This window comes from Pelodiscus sinensis, chromosome 1 (genome assembly GCF_052426305.1).
Source record: "Pelodiscus sinensis isolate ZL-2025 chromosome 1, ASM5242630v1, whole genome shotgun sequence".
Classification (NCBI taxonomy): Eukaryota; Metazoa; Chordata; order Testudines; family Trionychidae; genus Pelodiscus; species Pelodiscus sinensis.
This window is the reverse complement of record NC_143052.1, coordinates 30,310,426-30,334,055: the sequence shown is the minus strand read 5'-3', so window position 1 is coordinate 30,334,055 and position 23,630 is coordinate 30,310,426. Positions and strand designations below refer to the sequence as shown.

General features: G+C 40.6%; 1 protein-coding gene across 14 annotated transcripts in view; it reads right to left on the bottom strand.

Moving 5' to 3' along the window:
- The window catches only part of KIF21A (kinesin family member 21A), a 150,471-nt gene that overhangs the window by 20,298 nt on the left and 106,543 nt on the right, over positions 1-23,630 (bottom strand). For 5 of the 14 annotated variants that reach the window (XM_075927460.2, XM_075927465.2, XM_075927470.2 and 2 more), the window contains 7 exons: positions 22,765-22,825; positions 21,148-21,202; positions 16,820-17,037; positions 12,820-12,930; positions 12,142-12,270; positions 6,823-6,861; positions 3,097-3,233 (listed from right to left, as the gene is read on the bottom strand). In XM_075927460.2, the coding sequence (XP_075783575.1) occupies positions 3,097-3,233; positions 6,823-6,861; positions 12,142-12,270; positions 12,820-12,930; positions 16,820-17,037; positions 21,148-21,202; positions 22,765-22,825 (750 nt within the window). The remainder of the gene's footprint in view (positions 1-3,096; positions 3,234-6,822; positions 6,862-12,141; positions 12,271-12,819; positions 12,931-16,819; positions 17,038-21,147; positions 21,203-22,764; positions 22,826-23,630) is intronic. The other 9 variants (XM_075927474.2, XM_075927532.2, XM_075927489.2 and 6 more) reach the window with 4 other exon arrangements.

Here is a 23,630-nt window from a genome sequence, read left to right as displayed (position 1 = left end):
TTCCCCAAATATAATAGGGGAAGACAGGTGGAAGTTGCAGATCTCTTGATGGTTATTACCAAATTTAAGCTATGGAAGATCATAGGAACTCCTCACCAAGAACACACTGCAGAAGGGGCACAGCACCACAGATGATCTTGACTGACAAGATAACATGTGAGAAGAAAGACATTTTCTCCAGAAGTCAGGTCCCAAACTATTCAGTGCTTCAGGTACCTCTGAAAATCCCAATCCAAGTGAGTAAAATGCCCCGTTTCACTTTCAATGAGATTTGAGTACTTATGGCCTTATCTACACACAAAGGATACACTGCTTTATGTACTCTGGCATGGTTAAGATGGTACAGCCTGCTGCTATAACAGTATAACTTATTCCTGTTTGGAAGAGGAATAAATACACCCACAGTATAATCACCTTTTTGCCAATAAAGCTGCATCTACACTGGCAGTTGTAGCAGTATAACTACAAATTTAAAAAATCCCTAATGGTGTAATTCCACTAGCAAAAGAAGTGTGGCTAGAACAGGACTCTCTTTAGCTATTTGAAACCCCCAGCTTTAAAGGCCAAAACTTATACCTTCAACTGCTCTCAAGCCAATGCAACCCTTAGAACACTGACATAATATACTCTATACGCCCACTGCCTTCTATATTAGCAGCAATTTCTAGGGGGTTTCAAGTAAATAAAAGGCTATGCCAGTTTGCCACTTTATCAGGTTTTCCCCCCAATATTTATTTTTCTTAAACAAATGCTTTTTTCATATATACATATACACACACACACACACACACATATATATACACACACATACACACACACACACACACACATATATATACACACACACACACACACACACACACACATATACACACACACACACACACACATATACACACACACACACACACACATATATATACACACACACACACACACACATATATATACATATACACACACACACACACACACACACACACACACACACACATATATACATATACACACACACATACATATACACACACACACACACACACACACACACACACACACACACATATATATATATATATATATATATATATATATATATATATATATATATATATATGCGCGCAACTAATGAGTGGCAAGAAAACCAAATATTTACCCCACCTGTCAATGTGCTTAGTTCCAAAATTTTAGGATGATTTGAAAACTGATGATCACAAATCTAAATGTAAAAACCTCAATTTAAATACCTTTTGCCAAATAACTACTAAAGCTGAAATCACATTGCAATTAAAATGAGCAAAAATGTGTAATCATATTATCATAGTGAAAATATCCATAAATACAATAAAAGGCAGCAGACAGCCTGACATCACTAAAGTATGTGAGAAAATTAGTGACCTGCATCCCCTGTAAAAATGGCCATATTTATGCAGTTAACAAAAACATGAACAAGGATATAAATTTCCACAAACAGAAACAGGAAAATAGCAAACAATAACATTAGAAAATGCTGACAGCGTTTGACTTCAACTAGCTTTTCAGCCATCATAAATACAACTCAATATTGGTAAGAAGAGTCAGTGATACTATGTGCCACCATCAGAAATAATCAGAGTAGGCTGTACCAGATTACTCAGATACTACGGGGAAACCCATGCTAACCCATGCTTGTGTTTTCTAGAAATGTAAACAGGAAGCTCGGAAATATTGGTATTTATTATTTAATGAAGAGGAGAGCTTTTCCATCACTAAGCTGTACTCATAGCTATACTGTGCAGCTATATGAGATACAGCTGAGTGAATGGAAAAAGTGTGAGTCCAGGACAGCTGGCTGTATTTTAAAGAAGCCTTATTGAGGATGCAGGAACAAACCATCCCAATGTGCAGAAAGAACAGCAAATATGGCAGGTGACAAACTTGAGCTGGATCTAATGCATCTGAAAGTGCTGAGAGCTGGTTTATGTGATTGCACCATTAGCCATTATCTTTGAAAACTCATGGCAGGAGGTCCCAGACCTGGGGAAAGTCACAGCTTCTCCACATCTTAGTTTCTCTAGTTATAAAGTATGGACATGTTATTTACCTTCCTTATAGTTGTATTGACAATGATTGTTAATAAGGCTCTTAAGATTCTTGGATAAAGCTTACAATGTACAGTAAGTGTAAAGTAATTGCAAAGTAAAACTATTAATCTACTCCTCTAATGAAGTTTATTTGCTAAGAAACTTTTGTCCTAATTGAAAAAAAAAAATCAGTGGGACAATATATATAAACCTAGGTAATATCACTATGTGTTCATCACTTAAAATAACGTATTTAATGTAATCTTAACTTCATTCTCAATCTTGACCATACAATGAGATTTAGGATGCTCTATACCTAAATCACTTTTGAAAATGGTGCCTTACATATTGTCAAAAATGTTACCCATGCTTCTTAGCTCAAGTGTTAATTCATTTAGAGACATAGTATTGCCTTGAGTATATTTTCCCTCAAACTTCTTAATGTTAATTTCTGTCATCATGCTTTAATGTACAGTAACTCACTTAATGCTGTGACTCAAGTAATCTTCAAACTCATAATTTCACATTGTGCTTATCCTCTCCAGCTTTTTTGTCACTTCTTTTTTGCATTTCTAAGAAAACTATTCACTTCCCTCAGTATTTTCTGTTCAGAATCTCTCCCCTTTTCCACTTGCAAGTCTGTAATTGCAGTGAAAAGGGAGCTTACCTTAAATAGTCACTCTTATATCAAGAGACATACATCAGAATTAACTTTGAGATTGCAGGCACAAGCTATGACATGGCACTGTGAGCAGCATGTATTCACCTCCTACACTGATGAGCAGTTTTTGTTTTTTAAGATGCTATTTTGGAGGTTAATTTTCCACTTAAAATGAACTCTCAGATGGAATATAAATGAGGAACATATATTAGTTAATCAAATCAAGCTTATTATAATCTCAAAATATCTCTCCCACAGTTTTCCACAACCAAACCTTGCATTTCTAACACTGGCCACTAATAAGAAATTTCGAAATATATTTATTTTTCAAAGCAGTTTTAGTAGCCAACAAATACATGAAGCCTTCCCAACCTTTAGATCCAGTGAACAGAAGATCATCAGTAGAATCAACACAAAGCACAGCCTTGGTATGCCCCTCAGCTATATGAATACACTGAAGTGCTGCGGATCTGATGCATTTTGAAGCAGGGAATGGGTTGATTATGCCCCTAAAGAAAAAATGAAATATGAGTTAGCTATAGCAATGTAAATCACTTATTTCCACACATCTGTGGAGGTCAATGTTTATTTTTCCCGCGTTATTTCCTATAGTCTTACAAATAAAAAAGTTGCACGTATGTAGGGAAATACATTAACTTTAACATATTTTGGCATAGGACAACTGAATTTGTCTTCTATAAATTCTGCATTTATTTTTTTTATTCAGCTTTATAAAGCCTTCATGTTGTGCTGTTTTTTAAATGAAACCACATAGAATTCAATAGATATGATACTCCAGCACACCAGATTGTGTGATGGGGGTATAGGAGAACCAGTCACAGTTCTTTGATTCTCAGGGTCACCAAAGAATTACTTAAAGCTGTGCTTAGGGTGCTTGAATATGTGCACAGAGGTAAGGTCCTTGTAGGATTGGAGAACTGGCATTACAGAATTTTACCATGCTGCAAAAGAGAAACTGAGCTGTGGCACAGACACCTCACCAAGCCCCACTACACCAGGATATTCTCTACTTGGTATGTATATCTAGATTGTCTGAATGACACAAAAGGTTTGTACTCCAGCCTGAGAATCTAACCCCAGGTACTCTATCATTAAATGATCATGATTAACTGCTCAAACCTCAGCTGAATATGAACTGCCACATTGCAACACACCCATCATTCCACATATTCCAATGTCCACTGCTAGGTGCTTTAGAGGAAGGCATAAAATTCAACAGTGCTGTTCATTAAGCAACAATCTACAATGCAGAGAAACTTACCACCCCCACCTGGTGGGAAGTTTATATATTGCAGCCTTTGTAATGTTACTCTGTCATGTCACTACAGAGGCTATTCTTTGTTGTATGAACTTACTATGTCTAATCTTACTAATATATGTGCCTCAAGTTATCCCATGACACATTCTGTAAAAGATATTTCCTTTTATCTGTATTAAATGTGCAGAATTATAATTTTACAGAATGTTCTCTAGGTCATACATTATAATATCAGAGAAAAGTAGGGCTGGTAAAAACCTTGAGGAGTCATCAAAACCATCCCTGATAAGTCTGTCCAACCTGTTTTTAAAAACTTCCAATGAAGAGGATTCCCTACCATCCATCGGAAGCCTGTTCAAGACCTTAACAACTTTTATAGTCGAAGTTTTTCCTCAACTCTAACCCAAATCGCCATTACTGCAAAGTAAGTCCATTACTACTTGTTCTCCATGTCCCCTAAAGGTAGAACAATTCATGAATGTCTTCTTTATAATGGCATCTTTAAACAGTCCTGTACAGGCAGTCCCCGACTTACGCGGATCCGACTTATGTCGGATCCGCACTTACGAACGGGGCTTTCTTGCCCTGGAGGTCGAGGTAGCGGATTGTTACCTGCGAGCTCCGGGGGAGAAAGCCCCGTTTGTAAGCTGCTCGGGTGTCCCTGGTCTGCTGGAGACCGTCTCCAGCAGACCAGGGGCACCGGGCGGGTTCCCGCGCTTCTGAGGCTTTGCCAGAGCAAAGCCTCAGAAGCGCGGGAACCCGCCGCTGCTGCCGCTTGAGTCCCGGTGCCTGTGGTCTGCTGGGGACTGTCCCACAGGCCACAGGCACCGGGACTGAAGCCGCAGCCGCGGGGGGGTCCCGCGCCTCTGAGACTTTGCCAGAGCAAAGCCTCAGAGGCGCGGCACCCCGCTGCCGCTGCGGCTCTGCTCCCCGTGTCCCTGGTCTGCTGGGAGGGGCGCGGCTAGTGTGTCCCCCCCCCCCCCTACCAGACCAGGCTTTTGTTTTGGACCCTGGGGCAGAGCAGCTGGGGCGCTGCCAATTGGTCCTGCAGCGCCCGCTCTGGGCACTACTGGACCAACCCAGCAGCACCCCAGCTGCTCTGCCCCAGGTCCTGATTCAGCCGCTGCTGGTCAGTTTCAGCAGTGGCTGAATCAGGACGCCTGGGGCAGAGCAGTTGGGGTGCTGCTGGGTTGGTCCAGTAGCGCCGAGGAGCGGTGCTACTGGAGCAACCCAGCAGCACCCCAGCTGCTCTGCCCCAGGCGTCCCCAAGTCAGCCGCTGCTGAAACTGACCAGCGCTGACTACAGGAAGCCCGAGGCAGAGTTGCTCTGCCCCAAGCTTCCTGGAATCAGCGCTGATCAGTTTCAGCAGCAGCTGACTTGGGGACGCCTGGGGTTCTTAAGTTGAATCTGTATGTAAGTCAGAACTGGCGGTCAGTTTCAGCAGCGGCTGAATCTGGACGCCAGTTACGACTTACATACAGATTCAACTTAAGAACAAACCTACAGTCCCTATCTTGTACGTAACCCGGGGACTGCCTGAACATATTTTGAAGACTTACCAAGTCCTCCCTTAATCTTCTTTCAAGATTAAACATGCCTAGTTGTTTTTTTTAAGCTTTCCTCAGAGGTTTTCTAAACCTTTTATCATGTTTGTTGTTGTTATCCTCTGAGCTCTCTCCAACTTCCCTAACGCATGGTGTGCAGAACTGGACACAGTACTCCATATCAGGGCTCACCTGACATTTACTGCTTCCCTCCCATCCACTAAGACAGTAACCCTATCAAAGAAATAAAGCAGGCTGGCTTGGCATTATTTGTTCTTGACTAATCCATATTGGCTATTTCTCATATACCTATTAACCTCCATGTGATTACAAATGGATAACTTAATAATTTGTTCCAGTATCTTTCCAGGTAGAAAAGTAACAGTGATTGATCTATAATTCTCCAAGTTCTATTTGTTTTCCTTTTTGAAGATAGGTATTTGTTTGCTCTTATAGCAAAGAGAACAGATGGGACCAACTACTTCTCTGTGGTTTTCAATATCATACACCTGTAACTCCTCTGCATTCTAAACTAAACAGATGTAATGTTTTAGAGATAGCACGATTCAGCAGATGATATTACTGTCAGAGCCAGGAGACCCCACAATTTACTCATAGGTTTGCCTCTGACTTGTAACCTTGCACAATTCATCCAACATCTTTGTACCTCAAGGCCATTTATCTCTCTTTACAATAGTGCTTTGAAATCTATAGATGAATAATGCTGTAAATATTATTACTACCAACACTATACAATTATTAGCCTTTTCATTGCTTTTCTCTGTGTATGTTCTGTTGTTTTTTCCACAGTGTAGCCACATTACAAGTTACAGGTGTGTGCTTCAGAAACATGGAACAGGGTTCTGAGAAGAAATAAAGATGGAAGTATGTTGAGCTATAACATTCTTTCATCTCAGTGAATTTTGAGTATTGGAAGTAAGACAGCAGATACCACTGATTACCATACATTGGAATGTATCTTTTGGCTATTTTTAAAAAAAAGACATGCTTGACTTAAAAAAAGCTAGTAAATCCTACAGAAAAAAAACTATGCTTATTTTCTCTCAAAAACAAAAAGGACATGCTGGACACAATAAAACAAATGTTTTAATTTCTTGGGGGAAAAAAAGAATAAAATGAAACAAATGTATTGTGGAAGATATCAAAAAAAGAGCATGCAGCAAAAATGGGACTACCTTATAACTGGAGTAAAGGCATTAAGAACATCAACAAGAGGCCAGAAGGATGGGGAAAAAAAGAGAAAGAGAGAGTACCTGTGTACCTCCGACAGAGAGGAATCACTTTCATCAGACCTATATTGAACAGTGGTGGGAGATTACGAGGAGAAAGAATACAGGTATCAGCATATCTTCCATATGAGAAGGACAAACAACAGCATGGCTGACTCAGAAATGCAGGGCACATTTGCTTACTGCACATCACTTTGCTTCTCAGTTTATACTTTATATCAGGAATAACACCAGGGATGAACATTAAAATAGCTCTCTCAAGGTAAATTCAATTCACATAATGTCACATATCAAGAAGCTGAAGAATGCTGCATAGTCACTTTGTATTTCTCCGATATTTGTTACAGAAATAGGCAGTGAAGAAAAATGAGATGGATACAATTTGCCACTGCATGTCATACTAATTCTGCCATATATTTAAAAAGAAAATTCTAAGACTGTTAGGATCTGTTTAGTATAGGAACACATTGCTTACATTCTTCAATATAAAATATCAAGATTATACAGTCTTCATTGAACCAAGCTCAATAGTTTGCAAATGATTAGACAAGTCCAAAATGCTTCATCTTCTGACTCCAAAAAATGTTTTAGAGCCCCCTTCTTCCAAAAACAAGATCCACAACTATGGTACACCTTAAAATAATAAAGGATATGCTGTCCTGCACTTTAATGCAAACCAAACATGATTAGTAATTAGAGTTTGATTTCACAGCCAGATGAAAAAAACCACAAAGATTTATGCTTAGTAAAAGCTCAAAGCACAAAAAAGAAATTGCTGGTAATATTATATCAGATTAGTAATAAAATTCTATGATAATGTAGTTGCAATTAGGGAGTTACAAGCAGTTTTAAACTGCTGGAAGCTCTGCAAGCAACACTACTTGGTGTGTGGTGACTCTACAGATCACTGAAAACCAAAAGTTAAATAGAACATGCACAAAAATAAGGGATTAAAGCAATCCCAAATGCTACAATCAAAATTGTAGTTTGACTCTTCATTTTGAGTCAGAGTTAATAAGCACTACATGGCAGCACTGTCAGTACTGAAATCTTGAAATGAAGATTCTGGTTCAACTCAGTGATCACTAAGTTTAATGAGGTTTTTAGAGAAGAAGATGTCTTCAATGTCAAGAAACTCAGGTTTATTGCTTCAAAATAAGAATGGTAGTATTAAGATATTTCTCCAAATTGTCTCAAACATGTCAGTCCATTAAATAATCAGGATTGTGGCTAAATTGTTGCATGATAGCCATTCCAACAAAAATCACCCTACAGAGGTTATTTTGGAGAGTTCTCTCAGCAATGCTAAAAGGGAAGCTAAATAACTGTTAAAATACTATTTCCTAAACTGTTAACTAACTCCTAATTTCAAATATATATGAGAGGGTTACTCACCCTCTGCAGTAACTGACGTTCTTCGAGATGGGTGTCCCAGTGGGTACTCCACCTTAGGTGTTTTACTAGCAGTGGCTTTGACAGCTAGCTTGCACACGTGAAGAAGCGCTACACACACTAGGCGGCTAATGCGCATGAGCGAGACACGGTCACCTCAGTTCCTTCTCTGCCCCAGAAAAGTATGGAAATAATACCGAAGCAGAGGGGAGGAAGGGTGGGTGATGAAGCACCCACAGGGACACCCATCTTGAAGAATGTCAGTTACTGCAGAGGGTGAGTAACCCTCTCTTCTTCAACAAGGAGTGTCCCTGTATATGCTCCACCTTAGGTAACTACAAGCAGTTTATCCACTGGAGGTGGGAGCTTCGGACGGTGTAGTGTCCTTTTGGACCATGGTAAGGATTGTCTGTCCGAACACAGTTTCTCTGGATGCGTAGGAGGCCAGAGCATAGTGAGCAGCGAATGTCTGAGTAGAGGACCAGGTGGCCAATTTGCATATATTGGACGGGGAGATGCCCTGTACGTAGGCTGCTGATGCTTCCATGGCGCTGGTCGAATGTGCACGAAGTTGTGCAGGTGGTTCTTTACTGAAGATTGAATATGCTATTCTTATGCATTCCACTATCCATTTTGAGATCCTCTGGGAGGAGATGGGGAGTCCCTGGAATCGTTCAGTGGTTGATACAAATAACCTGTAGGTTTTCCGAATTTGCTTGGTTCTTTCCAGGTACAACTCAATGGCCTCCATAAATCAAGTGTGTGGAGTGTGGCCTCTGTCTGGTTGGTGTGGGATTTGGGAAAAAAGATTGGTAAGTTAATAGGTTCATTTCAGTGGAAAGAAGAGGGCACCTTTGGCAGGAACTTAGGGTGAGGCCAGAGGACTACCTTGTCCTTGTGGAAGGGGGTGAAAGGAAGGTCTGCCACAAGAGCTGCAATTTCACTGAGTCTCCTCGAAGATGTTATTGCCACTAGTAAGGCCACCTTCATGGAAAGGTGGAGCCCAGAGCAGGTTGCCATAGGCTCAAACCGTTTATGGGTTAAGGCCCTCAGAACCAAATTGAGGTCCCAAACTGGAGACGGAGGTTTGATCGGTGATAAATGTTCTACAACCCCTTGAGGAACTTTTTGGTCATGGGATGTATAAATAGCGACTTGGCTGGTGTAAAGTGGTTATGGCAGAAAAGTGAACCTTCAGGGAACTTAGTGAAAGCCCTGAGTTTTTGTGTTTGGTTATGTATTGCAGGACCGCAAATAATGGAGTCGAAGATGGGTTGAGATTGTGGAGGTGAGACCATGTGGAGAATCGATGCCACTTGTACAGGTAAGTTTTGTGAGGGGATGTTCTCCGACGGCTAAGGAGGATATGTTGGACTTTGTCTGTACGTTCTGCTTCTAGTGAAGTGAGCCATTGAGGAGCCAGCCCTGAAGGTTCAGGGTGTGGAGGTGAGGATGCTGAAGGCAATTGTGACATTGGATGAGGAGATTTGGAAGCTGTGGGAAATGCTATAGGCAGTCAGCTGACATTTCCAGTAGGTACGTATACCAGGTTTGTCTCAGCCAGTCTGGCGTTACCAGTATGACATTAGCTTTGTCTAAGCTCACTTTGGTGACTACCTGATGGAGAAGTGGTACGGGATGAAAAGCATATGAGGGTCGTCCCCCAGGATATCGTGAATGTGTTCCCTACGGATTGTGTTCCGATGCCCGCACGTGAACAATAGAGTGGATACTTTTTGTTGGCACTGCTGGCAAACAAGTCAATCTGTGGGAAGCTCCACTGTGTAAAGATCTGATGCAAGATGGTGGGGTCTAGTTCCCATAAGTGGTTCGCAGGGAAGTTCCTGTTGAGGCTGTCTGTGGTTATGTTGTCTTTTCCGGGGAGATGTGAAGCAATTAACATGTTGTGAGCGATGCACCAAGTTCATAGCCAGACTGCCTCTTTGCAGAAGTGGTAGGACCTCTCCCCGCCTTCCCCGTTTATGTAGAATATTGCAGCTTGCTTGTCCATAAACATCTGCACTGTGGAGTTGGAAATACAATTCACAAAATGCCAGCAGGCATAATATACTGCCCTAAGTTCGAGCACATTGATGTGCATTCTGGTCTTCGTGTGGGTCCACCGTGCTTGTGTGGTGAGGGTACCCAGGTGAGCTCCCCAACCCTGTTGTGATGCATCTGTGGTAATGGTGAACGATGGGGCTTGCCAATGGAAGGGAACCTCAGCGCACACATTTTGTGCATCTGACCACCATTGGAGGGAGCTTTTGACCATGTTTGGAAGTGAGACTAGCTTGAGTAGGATGTTTACCCAAGGTCTGTATACTGTGCTCAGCCATTGTTGTATAGGCCTTATGTCTACTCTGGCATGCGGGACAACCATCGTCACTGCTGCCATATGGCCTAGTAACAGGAGACACGCCATGGAAGGAAGTTGTGGAGCCATTGTGTGAAGTTGTAGAAGTTGTAGTATTGCAAGGAACCTCTGATGGGTCCAAAGCGCTGCCCTTATGTACAGCACTGCTTTGTGCGGAAGGACCGACAATGCTGTTGTAGCCCTGTGCTGTTCAACCGGACAGGCTTGGGCTTATCAGCATGTTTAGGCACATTGGCCAGGTCCTTAGACCTTCAGGGCACAGTGGGTGAACGCTGACCCAGTAAGCACTTGTCCAGAGCCCCAGCAGGGCACGGCGCTGGCTTAAGATTCAGGGATCACCCTTTTTTTTAATATGAAGGGGATTCCCTGTTTGCTACTACATGTGCTCTCTTTTGTTTGGAAGAGGCAGAGTTTGCAGTTGTGGCAGCGGGAACTGCCTTATACGGCAACACCTCTGGTGATATTAATAGCGTGGATGCAAGAAGACCAGGGTCCGATGCTGGTCTGAGGGAGCTTTTGAGGGAGATCAGGTTGAGCTGAAAACACTCTGGCTCTCCGGCCCTGGCTGACAAATTTTCACTAATGGCAGTAAACTGCACTGTAATTGTCCAGACAATGTATGCACTGAAAGTGCTAGTCTGGCAATGTGATTGACAGCCCACAAGGAAAAAACAGTGTTTAAAACAGAGCCCCCACTTGGGAGAATGCTACGAAAAAGATTACGAATATTTTTTTTAAATCTGTGAAAAAAAAAATCTCTTTTAGCCTTATGTGAGGAGGCTGGAGCTGGAGCTGGAGCTGGAGCTGAAAAGAAACTCCTCAGTGTAGAAGAGAGGAGTCCCTTGAGGGGAAGTGCGGGGCATGGAGCCCGTGCCTGTCTCCGTGTCTGTAGGAGAAACATAGTCTTCTTTGTCTTTTTTCCCTCCTTTTTTGCAGAAAAGTAAAAATATAATAAAACTATAATGAAAAGGTTAACTAAGTAAAGGAAAAGACTAGCTGTCCCTCTGAGGAGAAATCTGCAGAGCACACTGCAGGTTCTAACCAATGCCAGCGGCGGCAGAGAAGGAACTGAGGTGCCGTAGAGAAGGAACTGAGGTGCCATATCTTGCGCATGCACATTAGCCGCCTAGTGCGTGTGGCACTTCTGCGCATGTGCGAGCTAGCTGTCAAAGCCACTGCTAGTAAAATCTTTCAGCCAGGTGTACTGCGGCACCAAAATACCTAAGGTGGAGCACCCAAGGGGAAATTCCTCAAAGAAGAAACATATATATTTTCACACATACATATTATATATATTTACAAATTCTATAGTTCTTTCAAACATTTTGTATTACAGGAAAATTTAAAGTACAGGATGTAATATAAGGAATAAGGTTCAGCAGGAATTGATTGTTAAATTTAGGCTGTGTGAAAAGCATTTCCATAAAAGTTTTAAATTCCTTTTTTGAAAGTTCATGAAAGTTCTTCTTACACCTCACCAGAGAGGACAAAGTATTTAATGGAATGTACATTAATGACATGAGTATGGTTTGCAACTTGCTGGTAGGGATTTGAAGCTTCCCTTTGTGACTTACTTATCCTGCTGAACTGATGTGTTTCCCTGAGTAACTGTAAGACGACTAAAAACATTCAGTTCATTACGGGGCCGGCTTGGTGGGGAAGAAGGAGGTGAGAGACTAGCCTCTGAGGTTCCAGAATCTGAGCTACAAGAAAAAAAGAACATCTTCTTTAAAAGATTATGACATGTTAGAGAGGTTAAATGAAACATGCCTCAAATAATGTATTAGATTCTGTTTATTAAACAAGAAATGCTGTTTACATGCACTATCAAAAAATGTAACAGCTGTATGAATACAAAACTGGTACAGGTCAGAGGATGTTATGACATTCAAACAATTACTTTAAATAGTAACCGTATACTATGCAGGTAAAAAGACTGGCTTATGTAAAAGGAAGCAATTCTTGTAAAAAGAACAAATGTTGCTCATCTCAGACTTTTTAGAACTTTTAAAAAAAATAATTATTTCCAAATACTTAAGAGGTCTCTCTCTCCGAGTGCTGACACCAAATTACATAGAATACAGAAGAATACCATTATAAAACAAAGACAGAAACCTGATAGTGGATAATAATTTCACAGCCACCATTAAAAATTTAACCTAGAATGGAAAAAGATATAAACGTATTATTCTTCAAGAATATTTTCCAAAAGCTTAATATCGTTGGGGGAGGGAGGGAGTGAAGATTCTTACTGTTTCTGTTCTTTCGCCTTTGGCTTTTCTGTTGCTTTCTCATAGGCCTTCCTCTTTGTTAAAGGTGAAGGTTCAGGTACTTTCTTTTCTGTCAGAGATGACTGTCTAGAACTAAGGTAACAGGAAAGATTATCTTATCTTTCAGTATTTGTTAAAATTGCTTCTTGGATATTCAAGCTGCAGTTCTACCACTCCAATAATCTCAATATATGACATTTAAAATATGAATCTGTTAGATCTCATGATATTTTTATTTATCATCATCAATCATTGGTTTATGGACATGGTACAGTTCTTGAATTTAACTGGTTCCATTCTTTAAATTTGTTCTTGCAAGCCTTATGTTTTAATACTAATATAATATATGCCAATTTTATTTAAAAAAAAAAGAACTCCAAAATGTACTATGGGCTAGAGATCAGAGAAATATACTGCACTACATTGACATTATCAAGAAAATAAATTAATTGAAGTAATTTTAATAGGTGGTGCAGAGGTATCAAGCTCCATCAATGGGAAAGGAGGAATTATATTTTTCGTTACGATATGTGGGCTGGAGAATAAATTTTGGACTCCATCCTCCCTTCCGTCCACAGCAACACCTGCTGATGTTAGTGAAACACTTTCACAAAAGTTAAGATAGAATCTGGGCTAGGCACAGTAACTAAACTATTATTACTACTGTTTAGTAAATTCTTAACTGCCATATTCAGTATCATAAAGTGTAACAATATGCCCCGTCTTGGAATATAGCTATTTCTGTGTTTTGTTTCTTCCCACTCTCTTTGTTCTCTGTTTCTTTCCACTCTCTTTGTTCTCTGTTTCTTTCCCTGTTCCTTGTCTTTGTGACTTGCCTTCATATTTCCTTCAGGGAAGCAATTTTCAACTCATACTCCCCAAGCCTCCTTTCCAAACCCTCCTCTCATCCACTAAAATGATCACCAATGCAAAAATTAATACTGACATCAAAGTCATTGTAACTAAGCTTCCAGACAGATAAATAGGAACTGCAGAATCCCACATCTCTATGAGCCATTGATTCAGGCTGCTCAGAGACTCGTGAAGATAACATTGCATTGGTTTACCCTTACTTCACATTTGGAAGGAATTCTGCACAACTATGAGGACTTAAGGCTTTAACTTAAAAAAAAAATCAGATGAGATTTTGTATAATCTGACTTATGGGCAATGCTGGAGAGGCACTTGTAGTCCTAGTACACATCAGTACTGGTCACGCTGGGTAAGATGGGAGAGAGAGGCTGGAGATCAAATTTAGCTTTAAATTTAAATTTAAGAGCTTGTCATTCAGAACCTCCATGGTAGCATACACTAAATACTTCTAGTTCCACATGTTAGGGAAGTAAAATCCTGATTAATCAGTTAACCAGTGAAACATTAGGTTAGCTTAATGTTTAACTGGCTAACCAACTAAGTGGGATCCCAGAGCTGGGGCTGCCCTCTAGTCATGGCACACCACGGGCAGAGGGCTGCTCCTGACACTGGTTAACCAGTTACCCATTTACGTCCCTACCATATGACCCTACGGTCATATAGGAAAGCAGAACTGTAAGATCTCAATGAGATGATTATGTAGGGAGGAGGATTTTAGGTTTATTAGGAAGTAAGCACCCTTTGGGGAAAGAAGAAGCCTATACAAGAAGGCTACGCTCCACCTAAATCACCAGAGAAGCAGATTGCCAGAATTTTTTTTTTCAAAAATCATAACTAAGTTTTCAACTAAGAGCTGGGAGAAAGATGACAGGCATGGAGGAGCATGCTGTTCAGATAGAGAGATCACTTTGGAGACGATCTAGTAACAGGGATTCTCTATATCTTAGTAAAGAGGAGAGAATATAAATTGATCACAAGTGGGAGCTGAATAGAAACAGTCAAATGAAAAAGATCTATTCAATTACATCACATGAAGGCAGACAAACTTTATAAGTTATTGTATATAAATGTAAAAAGCCTGTGTATCAGGACAGGTGAACTTGAGTGCCTAGCATGAGGATATTGTTATAATGGCCATCATAGAAACTTCGAAGAATGATTGGGACATGGTAATGCCACTGTGCAAAACAAAGACAACTCATTAATAATGGGAGATTTCAACTATCCCCATAATGACTGGGTATATGTCAACTAAGGATGGGATGCAGTAAATGGAAAAAATCCCTCACTTCAATGGGAGCTAGCTTGAACTCTCAAAAGAAGATTTTTATATTCAGACAACCTGAAGGAAGTGAACATCAACAGAAAGAAAATTTACACTACAAGACTACTTTGGTTTCTCCTACTATTGTAGATTATAAAACTCTCTCTTGTAAATAGATAGTGTTACTCCCCTCTCCCTCCACAAACACTATTTTAGCTGCATGATCCTACAAAGTAGTAATGACATCCACTTCTGCTGAGGTAGGAACTATTTTGATGCAATAAAGTTGTTACGTCAACTTTATTGCAGGATACAGAAGGAAGCACGGATAGATTTTAAGAAGGAATCTTGTTTCAACAATAAATATCAGCAATAATTTGGAAGAGTAATCAGGAATATTTTTAACACTGTAGAAAGTAAATTAATGTAAGTTCTAACTAAGGGGAGTATTAAATAGATACTACAATATTGAAGTCACTAAGAACTGTTTGAGACAAAAGTTTCATCTGCTAAATTCATCTGAAAAATTATCATAAAAAAAAATTCAGAAACAAGTCAAGTCCACTAGTGAGCAAAGAGGTTAAAGTATAAAGTATATACTAATTAAAGTATAGGTATAAAGTCTGAATTTAGATCATTTTATTTTGCTTCATTGCTATTTATCTTTCATAATGGATACAATTTAGAAGATGCCGTGAAACAAAAAGATGGTATTACCTGAACCTTGGATGCTAGGTCATAACACTTGATGTTATTAAATCTTGGAGCTCCAATATTCTTATCTCATTCACTAAATGCTGAAACAAGCAGGTTTCTCTGCCCAACCTGATCATCATTCCCCCCCTGCATCACCAATAGCATTCCTTCTGTGCATACGCTACTTGTAAAAGCAACGAGCATGCGTTAACAATTGCTGTCAGCAGTGTTTTACCGTTTATTTCTGCCACCTCAAGCGCATGCTAGAAAAATATAAAGCTGTTAAAACTAATAGCAGGTGTACACATAACAGTACAGATTTCCATTAAAAAGTTATGGTTTGATGGAAATATGAGAAAGAGGAGCCAGTGAAAAATGCCTTACTTTCAGATCTAGACCTAAAAATAGCTAGTATTTTTTTCTTATTATTTAATGTGGCAAATGCATTCAGCTTATATGCGACATAATGTGGGGTTAGTATCTAAAAAGCAGTATATAAGATGTAAGAAAAGATTTGTCCCCAAAGTTAAATTGTTTAATAAAATTAACTGGTATTTTCCATCATTAAAAATTATTCTTCAGCAACTGTAATTGAAAAAGCACTGATAGAATTCATAGTGTACATATGCACTATTCATAGTGTACTATTGAAATTGATAATGTTTTAATATACTAAAAATTTAGGCTGCTCCATTTTAAACATGGTAAAGATAAAATACGTCTTAAGGTTTAGGTTCCCGACCTTTAATTTAAACTTACATTTTCTAGTTGGTTTGTTTTAAAACACTATACTTGTGGTTCACAACATGTATCTTTTTAAAGTCTTGTTGAAGTTTCTCAAAAGATTCTTCTCTCTAAAATTTGTATTTCACACATCACTGACAAAACGTAAGTACTGAATAACTGCACCCGCTATTTACAAACAAATCTGAAGTAGTTTTGCTAAAGAAAATGAGTTAAAATGTCTCAAAATATATGAATTACGACAGCATATATATGCTTGGCTATGGAGGAAGGAACAGATTTCTGAATACGACATCATTAGTCTGAAATCAATTGTCCACCATTCTAAAATTAAAACTTGCAAGAAACTAGCAACATGCATTTTTAAAAAGCAACAAGTAGTTAGTACAGCTTGGCCAAACTTACATGCTGCCTATTTTAGAAGGTAAGCCAGATGGTGGGGGAATGAGGTCTTTTTCCCTAGCAGAAGTATCACTTGTATCGGTATGCATTCCACTCTCTTGCACTTCTGCCACAGGTGTAAGAGGGCCAGATAAAATGGTGTCTGCTGCACTACTATCAGAGGCTAAATCACTGCTGTCTGCATATAGCAATTCCATCTGGGTAGTGGTCCTCCGGCGGGCCTGCATTTAAAATAAATAAATAGTAAACTTTTTAAAACATAAGACCATTGGTAAAGAGCGTGTCAATGATATATTTTTAAGCCAACTTAATTTTTACTATTGAGTACTTACACCGGTTTTACTTAACTGTCATCTGCTTTTGGAAACTGAATCATGGAGTCTGCTTTTAATCTATTTAATTGATTTCAGTGAGAGCAATTATTGGGACCAAGGTCAAGTTATAAGAGCACAAAAACAGTGATTTGACATGATGTTACAAAGGGAAGGAGATGGTGTGAAAAAGACACTGGAAATAAAGAGATGCCACTTCCAATAAACGTTATTGTTCTAAAAAAAGCTAACAAAAAGAAATTTAACCCTGTTCAGTATCACTATTCTGCAATAGTTGATAGTTTCACACACATTCAGTGTGTGAAAAATGCTGTCTGAGTGAAGCTATGGGAATATGGGCCTTGTTTAATTAATAAGTCTCTGTAAACGGTTGCCTCCTGAACATCCTCTTCTGGTCCCAGGTTGCTGTGCTGAGGTAATACCTTCATTTCCCAAATTTTTACGGATGTTTTAAATTGGCAAAACAAATTCTTCTGAATTATCAACCTGCCTCCCTGGGGCTAAATTTATTAGCAAAATATTCAAAAATAAAAGTTCTCAAATCTCCAAGTGCTTACTCCCAATCTTCTTGCTGGTCATCTCCCAAGTATTCCCCAAGTCTTTCCTTCCTGTAGCCTTTTCCCTGAAAAGTCAGGGTTTCCTGATGGAGTCTACTTGTTCCTACCAGCCATTCCCTGCCTCAGCAGGTCTCTGCTGAAATCTCTTATTCCACCTTCACTATGGCTGTCTTCTCTGGGTATACCTACCCTTCAGAGTTATTTCGAAATATCTTATTTCGAAATAGGTAATTCGAAATAACGCAGCTACACACAAAATTCATTTCGAAATAGCATTTTGCTATTTCGAAATAGTGTATCCACACTGAATGGACGCTGAATCGCATTTCAGGCTGGCCGGAACCAGGTTCCACAGGGCATCAGGTCAGGAGTTACTTTGTGTGGCTGCTGCCTGAGGCTATCTGAGGCCTATGCTTAAAGGGATGCCCCCCCACCCTCACCCTGGACAGCTGGTTCTCAGCCTTCCCTGCTTCCTTGCCTACCTGGATGAGGGACAGCAAAGCATTTGTCTCTGCATGCTCTGGTTGCCCTCACTTGGGTCACCACAGCACTCTGCAACATGGAGCCAGAGAACAAGCACTCTGGTACTTCTCGTGGATGTGTTGCTTCGAGCCTGGCTGCACTTTCAGTATGCAGGAGGCCCTGCAGGAGAGCACTAAGAGCCTCCCTGGTCTGCCCCACTGGGGGCTTGTGCCTCATTCCTCCTTAATCCCCCTTCCTGATGTAAAATAAAATACATGTATTTTCATGAACCAAACTCTCTTTATTTAACAAAACTGGGGGTGGGGGGGAATGAAACTCTGTTGAGACTGGGGAAAGGAGGCGGGCAAGGGAAAGAGAGAGAGCGGGAGAGGGGAGGGGGAAACCTGGGAGGAGGGAGCTGGAAGGGGAAAGCAAGGGAAAGAAAGGGGAGGGGAAGCTCAGGGTTGGAGGTCTCGCCAGACCAACTTGATTTTCATGCAAACCTGCTCCTGGGTTCGCAAGTGGCCTTTATTGGCCAGGCTGGCAGCTATCCTGCCATAGACGGCAGCATTCCTCCATCTAGTGTGGAGATCGTGGACGTTGGAGGCATCCCCCCCAAACCTGAATAAGGTCCATGATCTCCACCCTGGACCAGGAAGGCGCCTGCCTTCTCCGGGCCCTGGCAGGCTCCTGGGTGCTGGCAGACTGCTCCTGGGGAGTGGTGAAGAGCTGGCTCCCAGTGGCTTGCTGGCTCATGTTTTGGGGCCACTGGGTCAGGGGCAGTGACTGCTGGCTCTGGGCTGGCAGGCTTGGAGCTGGCACAGGCACTGCAGCCAGAGTCAATCCCTTTAAGGGCTCCGGGGAGAGGGGAGGGAGAAGAGAGTTCTTGGTTGAAGCTGGAGGCCCCCTATTTTGATACAAGGGTACGTCTACACTAGCTCGTTAGTTCGAGCTAGGTGGGGTCATTCCACGAGGAGTAATGGTAGTTCGAATTAGGACCTTTAATTCGAACTACCTACCCCATGCCGCGTGTAGCCGTGGGAACGGTGTTCGGACTAAGGGGGATTTAAAAATGGCGGCGCCTGAGAACATGCAAATGAAGCCCGGGATATTTAAATCCCGGGCTTCATTTGCAACTCCGCTTGCCCTAATTACCCCACCTAGCTCGAACTAACGAGCTAGTGTAGACGTACCCTAAGTGTCTACACAGCACTTATTTCAAAATAGCTATTTCGAATTTGGCGTTATTCCTTGTGGAATGGGGTTTACCAAATTTTAAATAAGCGCTCTGCTATTTCGAATTAGTTTGGCTGTGTAGACACTAGTAAAGTTATTTCAAAATAATGGCTGTTATTTCGAATAACTTTGTTGTGTAGACATACCCCCACTGAAAACCCCCATCTCTGCACCTTCCCTGTTCCCAATGGGATCCACTAATTAAACTCTCATCTCAAGTGACACAGGCAGGACTAAGTTCCAGCTCCATGCCTCCAGCCTTTAAAGTGGCAGGCCACCTCATTACAACATCCAGTTTAACAATGCTTGTTTAATTATAAGCATGTGACTAATCCCACCCATGCTCAGCAAAGCACTGAGAAATATGCTTTGCTGAATAATTACCTAAAAGCATAAGGAAATGTTCCAATAAAAAACAACTTTTTCTGTGCTAAATGATCCCTGTGTGCAAAATTTGGAAAGAAGCTGTGGCAGTTGTGCAACTGACAGCCACTATACAATGTGAACATCTTGAAGATCAGAAAAGTAAAGGGCACAAAGAATGGTGCTATACTTGCTAAAAAGGGCCAGTAGTTGTATTTCTTTACTGACAGCAGTTGAGGAAAATAACTTATATAACTTTATTTTCTTAAACTTTTCAATCACAAAGAATAATGACACTACTACACCAACTTATTTTTAAAGCCTAAACAACTTCAGAAAGTTTTAAAATGAAAAGAGGAAAACTTCTTAAAATATAGAGCATCCTTTTAAATATATACTTCTAACTTCTGTTTTGTTCCCAAGATTTGAGTTCATCTCAGGGAAGGAATGTCTAAATTTGAAAACACAGGTCTTACGTTTTTAAGACAAAAATGGTGGCTCCACACCTATTTTGGATCAATAGTTTCCAGACCAAATTTGTTCAATCAAATCAAATTTGATTCCTTTTTCAATAATGCATCAGCACTAGGGATGTAATAGTATAGTCAACTAACCAATAAGTAAAAGCTTATAGACTACACGCATTCCCCCGCACCTCTTGCCAATACATTTTTTAGCAGGCTGGCCAGCAGCCCAGCTCAGTCCCGGCTTGCACTGGGTCCTGGACCTATCCCTTCTGTGGCTCTGCATTTAAAGTGTTTTAGGAGCTAGGTGAACAGGCAGCTCAGCTCAGTTCTGGCTTATGCTAGGTCTGGGAGCTCAGAACCCTCCCCCCCCCCACCCCCCCCGGAGAGGGGCTGCCTGGGGACTATAGAATAGTCGACTAACCGATAAAAATTAATGAGGTTAATTGACTATTCAATTAACCCATATTTAACATCCCTAATCAGCACTTGCAATGAAGATCCTGTAGACCAAATCATACCCTTAATAACACTTCTACTACCCTGATTCAGCAGAGACTTACGCAAATGTTAACTTTAAACATGTCCTTTATTCCCATTGGTGTCAATAAGGCATACGCATATCATTAAGTGCTGTGCTGAAGTGAAGTGCTGGCAATAGAAAAAAAAAAGTTTTCCCTGAAACTGAGCAAATTTGATCTGGAAATTTTAAGACAAACATAAAATCCTACAGTGCTACTTACAGTTACTTTCCAGAGGGAAACTCCACTTTAAAGCAGATGAATTAGTCAAAGTGAACAATACTTTACTATGACACAGTGTTGTTGTGAGACTTACTTTATTAACATTTATGAAAGAGCCCTTTGCATGACTCTCAGTGAAGGAGCTTTCCAAGTCTTATCATCACTGTTTCTTACCTTACTTTTGGGCTTGACTTCTCCACAAAGCTTCATAAGGTCTGAAGACAAGGAACTAAAAGGAGAACAGTAACACAAATTCATTTTTCAGAACTAAAGTATTTTTCTCTATTACTTTGATTTTTTTCTGAATTTGTGAGTAAAATGAAAAACACACCAGTATTAAAAATATTTTCTAATGGATCAATAATTACTTAGAATCATGGGACTGGAAGGGATCTTGAGAGACCACCTAAGGCAGGACTGATTATTATCTGGACCATCCCTGAAAAGTGTCTGATTAATCTGCTCTTAAAAAAATCTCCAATGGTGGAGATTTTACAACCTTCCTATGCAATTTATTCTGGTAACTAATCACTCTGACAGGTAGGAAGTTTTTCCTAACATCCAATCGCAACCTTCCTAATTTTAAGCCCATTACTTCTTGTCCTAGCCTTAGAAGTCAAGAACAATTTTTCTCCCTCCTACTTTCCCTTATAAACACTTTCCCTTATAAGTAACAATCTTTTATGCACTTGAAAACTATTACATCCCTCTCAGACTTCTCTTTTACAGACTAATCAAACTCAGTTTTTTCAGCCTTCTTTCATAGGTCATGTTTTCTAGACCTTTAATCATTTATATCATTCTTCTCTGGACTTTCTCCAATTTGTCCACATCTTTCCTGAAATGTGGCATGCAGAACTAGACACAAGACTCCAGTTAAGGCCTGTGGTGAGGCAATTGCCCTACACAGGCAGAAGGATTAAGCCAGCCTTGGAGAGGCTGCACAGAACCTAGACAATCAGGAAGGGGCTTACTGAAAGAGCCAACCACGGAAAGGAATGCTTTACATATGGCCAATCAAAGCCAGTGAGGGCCATATATAAAAGAGCTGCTCAGCAGAGCTGTAGCCAAGCTCTCTCTGGAGGGCAAGGGAGAAGGTCTGGCTGCTGTAGAAAAAGCGACACAGACAGAGTAGTGCTGGGCAGGGTGAGGGGAGCAAGAAGGAGCTTTAGAATGAGGACTGCCAGACTGACGCCCCTGATTCAAGGAACCAGGAAGGTGCTGAGGCTATGGGGAAGTGGCCCAGGAAGACAGATGGAAGGAGAATGCAACACATGGCTAACAGGTCCCTGGGTCAGGACCCGGAGTAGTGGGTGGGCACCAGTCTCCTCCCCACCCTTTGCAATCGCTTATCAATGAGGAAAGTGGTCAACATCAAGACTACAGATTGCCCCTGAGGTGAGGGGCTCAACTTTAGACTGCACTTGGCCACTGAGGCAAGTGGCAGAACTAAGGACTGTTGGTCTACCAGAAGAGGGAAAGGACTGAGTGGGACAGAGCTGGAGTGTCAAGCCCAAAAGAGGATGTCACGGAAACAGCAGAAATGGTGGCAGTGAAACACCACTAAAGGAAGGCACACTTCTGGAGAGTTAATTTCCAGAATGACCAGCAATAGGCTCTGTGGTGGTGAGTCCGCCCTATTAGAAGACTTGGTCTGTGCGGAGTAGAGCAGAAGAATTACTTCTTGAGTCTTACGTACAACATTCCTTTTAATACCTCCCAGAACAATATAAAGTTGTATTTAGTTTTCTGGAAACAAGGGAACTTATACAATTTACAGCATTCTCTTACCTTCCTTCTGCCCCAGGGCTGTGCAGAGGGGCATCTTCATCAGTACTATCTTCTACATTTTCTAGAAAATTTCCAAAAAGTTAACATTAGATAGACCATTCATCAGAGGTATGTGGACTTTAAGTGCTAAACACCACTTCCCAGAAAACACTGAATACATTTAATTCATCCACATTTCTCTTCCAGTGAGGAAATATATATTGAAGTGGTGGTTTTCGAAAGAGTTCATGAGAGTTCATCAGCAATTTCCATTGAATTTCAGTAAGAATTAGGCATCTCACTCTGCTAAGTTCTTTTGAAAATCTCAGCCTAAGAGTACAGCATCAAGAAAGCATCCCTACATTTGTGCAGTGCACCATCAATGAAGTGTAAGAAGCAGAATGATATATTTATAAGGGAAATTGTGGAAAAATGGAGGAAAGACAAAGAAATGATTAATAGTGAGTCATGTGAAATGCATTCGTAATAGACATGATTGCTTTCTCTCCTGCTCTTCTTTTTTAATAAGTCTGATATGGGAAGGAACATCCTAATTTGGAGCAAATCCTTTTCCTGTTTCTTTTAGTCAAGCGAGCTGGGGATTATTTTCAGTGATTAGGTTGACAAAAGCAAGTACTTCATTAGTATACACGCATAAAAGTTTAATGGGAAATTATATCACCCTCTAACATTGCAAAACATCTTCCTAAAGAACAACAAACTTTTTATTTAAACTAAGTGAAAAAAAGAGACTATGCAGTACCACTGACATCTGTTCACATAAGACAATACCAGCATGCACATCATTCACTGTAACAATAAATCATAAATATCAGGTTAACAAATTTGCATGCAAACAATGCAAGACAATACATTAAGTCAACCAG